General features: G+C 38.5%; 1 protein-coding gene across 4 annotated transcripts in view; it reads left to right on the top strand.

The window, feature by feature from the left end:
* The window catches only part of galnt7 (UDP-N-acetyl-alpha-D-galactosamine: polypeptide N-acetylgalactosaminyltransferase 7), a 114214-nt gene extending 107924 nt beyond the window's left edge, over positions 1-6290 (top strand). The window contains exon 15 of one of the 4 annotated variants that reach the window (XM_077570322.1): positions 5675-6290. In XM_077570322.1, coding sequence (XP_077426448.1) covers positions 5675-5919 — 245 coding nt within the window. In that variant the 3' untranslated portion in view covers positions 5920-6290. Of the gene's footprint in view, positions 4343-5674 lie in introns of those variants that run through there. The other 3 variants (XM_077570323.1, XM_077570320.1, XM_077570321.1) reach the window with 3 other exon arrangements.
* The last annotated feature ends 3710 nt before the right edge of the window (positions 6291-10000 follow it).

Raw genomic sequence — 10000 nt, 5'->3', positions numbered from 1 at the left:
GGGTGCACTTCAAACTTGTTATCTTTAACGGGATACACACAAACCCACAATCTGACCAATTCTGAGTCATTTCCTTTCTTTAATTTGAGAACTTCTGTAAGTGTCTTTCCATTACCCTCACAATTGCGCATAATGCAAGTTGTGCAAAAGCAAACTGGTAAAAGAAACACAGGAATTTTGAAAAAAAAACTGAATATTGCAACAACAAAAAAGTTTTGAGACGTGTCGTAATAGAAGTATTTTGCAGGAGTGTAATAGAAACACTTCTTTCGTATTTCCAGTAGTCATTTGACTCCTCCCGGTCACGTTGGTGAGAAGTAAAGGAAGTATGGGGCCACTCTCTTTTGTGTCGGAAATTTTTGTGACGGCAAGTCTTTTTCATCACAAATAGATTTAGCTATAGAGCCAAGGCCGCCGCTCTATACTTTTACAATTTATCATTGCATGAGAAATGGCTGTTTGCCCCGGGCAACGACCGACATATGGCATATGTCATCGTTCAAATCCGTTCTATCCATCCGCAGCATGCACATATGTCTGATCCCACTCGATGAGGGGAGAGCGTAGAGTAAATGAAAGTAATTGTAACAACTTTGCACGGTGCATCTTCTGTAAACAAAGCTCTCACGAGAACATTTCCTGAGCATCTCTTGTGAAAATAAGCGATGTGTGCAAATTAGTGAAAATCAAGTTAAAAACAAATTTGGCTACCAAAGTAGCCATTGTTTGAATGGTAGAAAATAGAGTGCTGAAGGTGTATGTGTAACTGTACACCTTTAAACTTAAAAGGCTTTCCCCCTAAAGTGGAAAAACGACAGGTGCACATTGTTTAACTGCCCTAATGATGTTTTTAGCCCCCCAAAAAACACATTGCAAAGCTCAAACTAGACGGACGCTTGTAAACCTCCGTTAATTGGTCACAATTTCCAGACAGAAATGAAAGATCCATTCCGATGTTAAAAAAAAAAGATGAAATTGTAAATTTCTTTAAATTTCTTGAACACATGTATTTTGTCAATGTCTTGAAATCAAGGGAAAAGACGGAGGCAGCACGGTAAGCTAGCTAGCAGACATATGCAGTGAAACTAATGTAGATACAGAACATGGGATCAATCCGACAAAAATCAGTTTTCCAGTCACTGTCACTTTTTAAATAGAGAAACCTTACACTATGTGTTGGCGTTATATATTATTTGGGGCATGTCAATCAATCAATCAATCAATCAATCAAACTACTTTATACTTTATTTATATAGCACCTTTCATACATTAAAATGCAACTCAAGGTGCTGAACAATTAAAACATCCATAGTACAATAAAAAGAAAACCCACCCCTGCCCCCCAACATCCCCATAATCACACACACACACACACCACAACATGGCAGGGGACAGAAACACCCTGTGAGGAAAGGCACCCAGAGGAGCTCATCCACTTTGAGAGGGATGACGGCACACCACCACAGGTAGCAATGTCATCCAGTGACCGCGGCACGCCGCACACAGAGTAAAGAGCTCCCGGGCCCAAGAGGCCCCCAGGACGACTGCCCGTCCGCAGAAGAAGACCAGCCGCCGCTCGCAGTGCGGAGCACCCCTCCCCCTATGAGGAAACACTGCAGATAAAAATAAATTAACAAAAATAAGTCCAAGTGACAACCAAATCAAATAATAACAGTCAAACACTAGAAGAAAACTAACACCATTAATAATAAATGTTATTTTAACGCATTTTACATTTATAAAATAAATGTCAAAGTGTACAGCACAGGCAACAATAAAAGCACAGTAAAAAAAAAAAAAAAAGTCAATAAAAATATCAGACTAAAAAAGTCAAGACTAAAATCAAAACTCAACTCAAAATAGAAATTAATCAGGGAAAGCTTTTTTTAAAAGGAAGGTTTTGAGTCTTTTTTTTAAAAAAGCTTCCACCGTCTGTGTAGCTCTGAGGGTCTGGGAGAGCATTCCTCAGACGGGAAGCTGCAGACTGGAAAACCCTGTCGCCCATGGTCTTGAGCCCAGTCTTGGACGGGCACAGATGGTGCAGTTGGCCTGACCGGGTTCTGTCTGATGTGTGTGGTTTGAGGAGTTCTGTGAGGTCGGTGGGGACTACACCGTGCAGACAGTGATGAGTGTGAAGGAGAATTTTGTATTCAATACGGAAATGTATAAGACATTTTGAAACTATTAAAAGCACTAAAATCAATCCTGAAACACACAGGGAGCCAATGCAGCGATTTTAAAACTGGTGTAATGTCCTCCCACCCTGGTCCCCGTCAGCACACGTGCGGCTGTATTCTGAAGTAGTTGTAGGCTTGAAATGTTCTTTTTAGAAAGACTAGACTACAGCAGGGCGTAACAGTAATCTAAGCGACAAGAAATTTAAAAAAAAAAAGAATATTGGTTACATTCTTAATATAAGGAATAAAACTAAGCTATAAGTTATTTTTCTTGCGAACGTTTAAAATCTCGTAGTTTTGGTAAAAGTTTCTCGCTGACCTTCAGGACCGATAACTAAAACCTTTGTTTTGTCCTGTTTTGCCATCAATGACTTCATATCTAAAATACAATTTAAAAGGGTTATTAATAGGCCCCATGTCATCAGGAGACACGGCGATGCACAGCTGTGTATCGTCAGCGTAACTGGACGTTGACGCCATGTCTTTTGATGACTTCTCCAAGGGGAAGCATGTAAAGATAAAAAAATAATGGGCCTAAAATTGAACCTTGGGGGGAACCCTACATTTAATTCCATGGGTTCCAGAGGAACATGTATCCATACTTGCAAAAAAATATCGGTCTGTGAGATGGGAATAAAACCAGTTAAAAGCAGTACCAGAGATGCACACAAGATTTCTAAGTCTATTGAATAAAATGTGGTGATCTATCATATCAAAGCAGTAGCTCCAAGACTGTAAGTTATTTCAAGTCCCTATTCCACCTGATATCCTTTAAAATCTTTAAAAAGGCAGTCTTGGTACTATCCTAAAACTAGACTGGTATTTCTCTAAAATATCATATGTATCTAAAATTCCTCCTCCAACCGACATGCCCCCCCCCCCCCCGCCAAAAAAATGGGTTTTGGACCTTGGTTCACACACAAGGCTCACCTGACTATTAGACGCACCGTCGATTTTTTTAGAAAATTTAAGACTTAAAAGTGCGGCTTATAGTCGTGAAAATACAGTGCTTAAGAACACTGGTTCTCAGCCCCGGTCCTCGAGTACCCCTATCCAGCCTGTTTTCCATGTCTCCCCAGCTAACACAGTTGAGGACCACCGTTATCAGGCTTCATGCAGAGCTTGCTGATTAGCTGATCGTTTAAAACACCTGTGTTGCTTGTGGAGGGAGACGTGGAAAACAGGCTGGATAGGGGTACTCGAGGACCACGGTTGAGAACCACTGCTTTAGAACATAACATTAGAACTTTTAAGGATATAAATGAGTAACATAAATTAACCAAAATAAATGACTCACAAATGATTTTTACATTGTGCACGTTGAAATGGAATATACTTTGAAGATAAAGTAAACATTGACTTTTTTTTAAATTGCTTGTACACCCAGTTGCTTCACTTTATGACAGGAGGTGCAGCCTAGATAGATACCTATTTTGATCATGTAGCCATTATTATTTTTTGCCTGAATTGCTCTTTTTTTCTACCCAGACAGTAGGGCTAGCTAGCAGCATCGTCTGTACAGTACTTACTAACCCCCTCCCCCTTCTGTGAGTCTGGGTTACCTTAATTCTCTCATCATCCCTGGATGTTGTTCTACAAACTTTATTTGCATCGGTGTCTTCATCAGCCTCTTCAACTCTATCCTTTCTCTTAAACATCTGATCTGATCTTTTTTTTTTTTTTTTTTTTTTTTTACTTTTTTAATCCCATTTGAGTGCAGGTGAGGTGCAAATCATTCCCATTGATTGGACTCATTGGACTGTCCCATGTGGCAGCCAGAAGAGGAGGATTGGGATACGCTTCTTTCTATTGGGAAGCAATTCTTATTTGAATTGTTCACGTGATTTGTAAGAACATAACATGGACTGCATTTATATATATATATATATATATATATATATATATATATATATATATATATATATATATATATAGCTGTATGTATTTTTTCCAGTTGTGTAAAATGTTTGTAGGTGTTTTGTATATGGGCGGGGTCATCCTTCAATTAAGATTGGTGGTTGAGGCCACCACTTTTTAAGAGTGTGTCAGAAATCGTTTTAAGAGTGTGTCAGAAATCGGGTTTGGGAGAAGCCTCTTGTATGTGGAGGGGGCTTCACTGCTGAACATGGTGCTGGTGAATAAAGCAAAAATGAAGAGCTCGCAAATCTGGTTCCATCTCGTTTGTTGATCACCAACGCAGAGGTCACGGCCATCCACGGCTAGTAGGACGCCAGAACAACAACAAAAATCGTACATTAATTCAACAAGTTGTCCATTACTATTAGCTCAGCTAACTATCGATACTGATCATGTGTCAGTCTGTCAGCCAATTGAGCGTGGTGCGCACGCACGCATGTACACATCAACGTTTCGTCACTCTTAATACGCTGAGACGGAGCCGGTAAATACTACACAAGCACACTGTAAAGGTTCAGAAGCACTTTATTATACTTGTTAACACTTGTGTTGTAAATCTGCCGTTAGTAGATGCGTGTGTGGCAGCCTGATAAGTCTATTTAACGTGTTGTTTTTTTTGACAGATGCGTAGCCACCACTGGTTATGACCAAGTCCAGGGTGTGTCCTCTGTTGTAAAGCGGCTGCGTGACATGTTGAAATTGCTCAAAAATTAAAGCAGTTTAGAAATTATCTGGACAGTGCGTCCGAGTTATTGTCGACGTGCACATTAAAATCATTAAAAGTAGTATGTAAAATCGATAAAAGCTCTGAAAACACTCTAATAAAAGCAGTGGAGTGAGGGTTAGGTCTGTATACTGTAACACAGAGAATGGGAGGATTGCTAAAAACAAAGGTGTGATGTTTGAACAATAAATGTTACAAAATTATTTCCCTTGAAGCTAAGGTAGCTTTAAAAATTGACGCAGTCCCGCCTCCTCATTTACCATCCCTGTTAGAAAAGAAACCTGTGATGGTAATAAAAACTACATTGGGATGGTAGTCATGGTTGGAGCCTGTAGGGGGCTTTAGTGAGAGGATAGTGGTGAGAGCATTTAGTGTTGTGGGTGGAGAAGAGGAGTCCGAGCTGGTGGTGTTGCAAGCAGTCAATTTATCGTGAGGTGTACACTGAACACCATATTGTAAGTTAGCCACTAGTGTCCGGCTACCCAGCCTGCTGGGATGAATCCCGTCTGGTCTAGTCGATTCCAGAACAGATTAAAATTGTCAAAAAAAGCTACACTGTTCAGTGTACAGGTGAATTGAAGCCAGGTGATCAAACTGAGGAGTCTACTGAACTGCCACAATCCACGTGCCAGTGATGGTAGGGGCCCCGAAAACAGATTTTCCACAGCCGCGCAACAGCTGAAACAGATTGTTAAAATCTCTCTCACATGTAAAATTAGCCTAGAGATTGAGGATGGGAGAGACCGTAAAAGTCCTGGTAGTTTATCCAGGATTACTGGGACAGTAACACTGGGCAGTGGGTAACTGCATAAAAAATAAAAAATAAAACATTTCTGATGATTGAATCCCCAAATAGGGAAAACTAGGAACGTGGAGATGATGAGTAACGCGCCGAGGATGACCCTGGAGACGAAGACAAAACCTGTGCCCAGGACATTCGTCGCCCAGGGGGCCAGGGCAGGGAGTCAGCTCAGCTGGAGACACCGGCCACTGCGGGGGAGATGCAAACCACTGCGGTGGAGACACCAGTCGCCGAGGTGGAGACGCCAGGTGTGGGGGAGACGTCGTGTCAGAGAAGAGATCGGGTGGCTGGAAGATTGACATGTCTGCATTAGGATATGCAATGATGATGGTGTCCATTAGCCTTTCAATAAAATTTCAGAGACCGAACAAGCAGACATCATTCTACTTGGGTGCAGTGCACAGCGCAGATGACAAAGAACAGTGGACAGTGCAGCTCATAGTGCATTCCACCCAATTGAATTCAAAATTGATACCAAACAGCACATCTGACCTACAGCTACGAAAATTGGCAGGCACGTGTAGCACCCTGAGCTATTAATATTTAAACCCCTTTTCCGAGACAATACATTCAATTGAGTTCAAACTTGGCCTGTATCATCTCAAGGCCTGGGACAACAACTGGGAAAAAAATCTTTTTCGAAATGTGTGCTTCATATTTCCTTCGCTATTATAGACAAAATACGTAATAACTCCCCTGCACATGCTCAAAAAATCCCAAACTTCTCATGTCACGACCTGAAGACATCTATATGATAATATTCAGTTATATCTCTTATCGCCACCGAGTAGTGATTTAAAAAAAAATATATATATAACATTTTCGTCTACTGCACCGAGCCCACGAAAGGGATCCAGTTGAAAATTTGTCACAGAAGCCTTAACATATAGATCATGCCCCACACCAAATATTGTGACGGTGCTGCAAAGTCTGATGATTCACCGTGACAATAAAAGCTGCTTTAACTTGACCATTTTTTGGTATATGAGGGAGCCCAAGACCTACAAAAAAAAGTCTCTTGGAGCCATATGCTAAAATGAACAGGAAGTGAGCTACAAATTTTTGAATGTCCGATTTTTGCAGATGTTTGCTGATTTACAGGGTTAGGTTAGGGTTCTTTTTTCCATTTCTCCTACACATTTGATCCGATTGACTTCAAACCTTGGCCTAACCATGTCTAGACCGGGCCCATCAACAGGGGAAAAAAATCTTTACTTTTACAAATACTATTTGTTGGGGGCGCTGCATCATATCTTGTGTTTCATATTTCCTTCGCCATAAAAGACTAAATGCTTAATAACTCCACGGTGCATGCCCCAAAAAATCCCAAACTTCACTTGTATGTTTATAGTCACAACCTCAAGGTATCTCTATGACTATAGTCAGTTATAAATATAACGTCATCTAGCCTTTGGCTCGACAAAAAGAAATTACGACACACAAGGTATTTTGTCCAAAATTTGGATACTCTTCGTAAGTGTGATAACTAAGTCATTTATGAATATTTTTTTTACTTTCCACCACTCAAAATGTTCAGTGGCATTAGACCTATCCATACATATGTACTTTTTTTAAATTGTTGATGCCCTCTATGAACAATAAAAGCAATATTGTGCTATGAGTAAAACTAACGATGATGTTTAAACATGTACTTTTAAAAAATGCCAATTTCATTACCAAAAAAATAATAAAGAACACTGATTTTTGAGGTTCTTAACATTAACCAAAAGTCATTGAGCTTTGCACACTCACCACACCTGGCAAAAAAAAGCCCAATCCATCTGTAAAGGTTTGTTATGCCATTTTCTAATAAATTTGGCTTCAAATGTGCCAGTACCCCATTGTACGGGTGCCCTAACGTGCAAGTACCCCAAAATGGCCCGGGCTGCAAGGGCCCATTATAGCTGCCCCCAGCTCTAGTTAGGGCCCGAGCAGCTTCTGCTGCGAGGTCGCTATTGTTTTTTGTTCGTATTATTAGGGCCCGAGCAGCTATTGCTGCTAGGTCCCTCTTGTTTTAATAAGAATTATTGTTATTATTATTTTGTGTAAACAATCTCATTTTTGGGGACATCCAGTTGAAATTTTGTCAAGAAAGCCTTAAGATGTTGATCATGCCCTAAACGGAATATTGTAACTTTTCGGCAATGGGCGTGGCTGTTACTGTGCCGTAAAATCTAATGATTCACCATGACAATAAAAGCTTTATTGTTTTTATTTTCATATTCATTGTGCGATTTTTACAAAAATGATTTACTAGCGCCCCCTAGAAATTTTTAACAAAGCAGCCCCAGTTGGACGGATAAGCAAGATCTATGAAAACATTTTGGTATGTGAGGGAGCCCAAAACCTACAAAAAAGTCTCTTGGACCCATATGCTTAAATGGAACAGGAAGTGAGCTACGAATTTTTGAATGTCCGATTTTTGCCAATTTTTTAACATTTACATACTCTTGCTCATTTCTCCTACACTTTTGATCCTTCATATTTCCTTTGCTATGAAAGACAAAATACGTAATAACTCCGGGGCCCGGTACATAAATAATCCCAAACTTCACTTGTATTTTTATAGTCACGACCTGAATGTATCTCTTTAACAATAGTCAGTTATAAATATAGCGCCACCTAGCCCTTGGGTCAACAAAAAAAAATGATGACACAAGGTATTTCGTCCAAAATTTGGATACTCTTTGTAAGTGTGATAACTAAGTCATTTATGATTTTTTTTATTTTTTTTACCTTCCACCACTCAAAATGTTCAGTGACATCATAGCAATCCATACATATATACTTTTTATTTATGTATTTATTTATTTTTAATGCCCTCTATGGACAATAAAAGCAATATTGTGCTACGAGTAAAACTAACTATGATATATACTGTGTATATGTGTGTATGTATATATATATATATATATATATATATATATATATATATATACACAGTGCTTAGCATAAATAAGTACACCCCCTTTGAAAAGTAACATTTTAAACAATATCTCAATGAACACAAAAACAATTTCCAAAATGTTGGCAAGACCAGGTTTAATATACATCCGGTTAATTTATAACATGGAAGTAAGGTTAACCCCTGGGCGTTATTTGTCCATTTTCTGGCTTTTTTATGTTTTTATGTTTTTCATCAAAGAAAAAGCATTTGAAAAAAATACACTAGGGACCTGAAATTTCAAATTGTTCAAAGTTCAATTGGCGCCATGCTGTAATTTATAATTATTACCAAACAGGAGGGAGAGATTCACACGAAATTGTTGTAATAATGCCCGATTTTGGCTCATTGACTCCCATTATAAATCACAGTTTTTGATATGCTGTAAACCTGATGTGTTATAATGCATTTTCCGTGATTACTGATGCAATCGCTTCTTTGACGAGTCATAAACATCAAAATAGAGGAATTTGTGTGTTGAGAGTGTTAACACAAAAATCCAATAGGTGGCGCCAAAGGCTAATAAATGAATACAAAATGCATGCATAAAAAAATTCTATTGTTATGACTGATGGACTTGTTTGAGCCTCTAACTATGTCATGTGAAATATTCAAATGATTATTTTATTTTATATATATATACAGCATAGTTAGTCTTGCTATTAGCATAATACTGCTATTGTTGTACATAGGGGGCATTAAAAAAAAAACTATATATGTGGAGATAGGTCTGATGCCACTGAACATTTTGAGTAGTTGAAAGTGAAAAAAAACATTCATAAATGACTAAGTTATCTCACTTCAAAGGAAATGCCTGATTTTGGCAAAATTACAAGAGTTTTGTGCTATTCAGAAAAAGGCCATTGTGAAAAACTGGGCATGCATAAAAAAATTCTATTGTTATGACTTATAGACTTATTCAGGCCTCTAAATATGTCATATGTAATATTCAAATTAGATATATACCGCATAGTTAATTTTGCTGTTAGCATAATACTGCTATTATTGTCCATAGAGGGCATTAAAAAAAACGTCTTTTTTTTAACTATATATGTATAGATAGGTCTGATGCCAGTGAACATTTTGAGCGGTTGAAAGTGAAAAAAATATTCCTAAATGACTAAGTTATCACACTTCAAAGGAAATGCCAGATTTTGGCAAAAATTACAAGAATTTAATCAAACTATAATAACGCCCAGGGGGTTAATAATAAAAATTTGATTACACATTCTTTTAGTTTTACTCAAATAGGGGTGATGCAACAATGAGTACACCCCACACACAAAAATAATACATTTAGCACTTTATATGGCCTCCACGATTTGTAATCACAGCACCTAAGTCTTCTAGGCATTGAATGAAAAGCTGGCAACATTTTGTTGCATCAATCTTTTTCCATTCTTCCAGAATGGCCTTTTTTAGAGACTGGATGCTGG

Source organism: Vanacampus margaritifer, chromosome 7 (genome assembly GCF_051991255.1).
Source record: "Vanacampus margaritifer isolate UIUO_Vmar chromosome 7, RoL_Vmar_1.0, whole genome shotgun sequence".
Taxonomy (NCBI): Eukaryota; Metazoa; Chordata; class Actinopteri; order Syngnathiformes; family Syngnathidae; genus Vanacampus; species Vanacampus margaritifer.
Note: the sequence above shows the minus strand (reverse complement) of the source record. Positions and strands in the feature narration are given on the sequence as shown.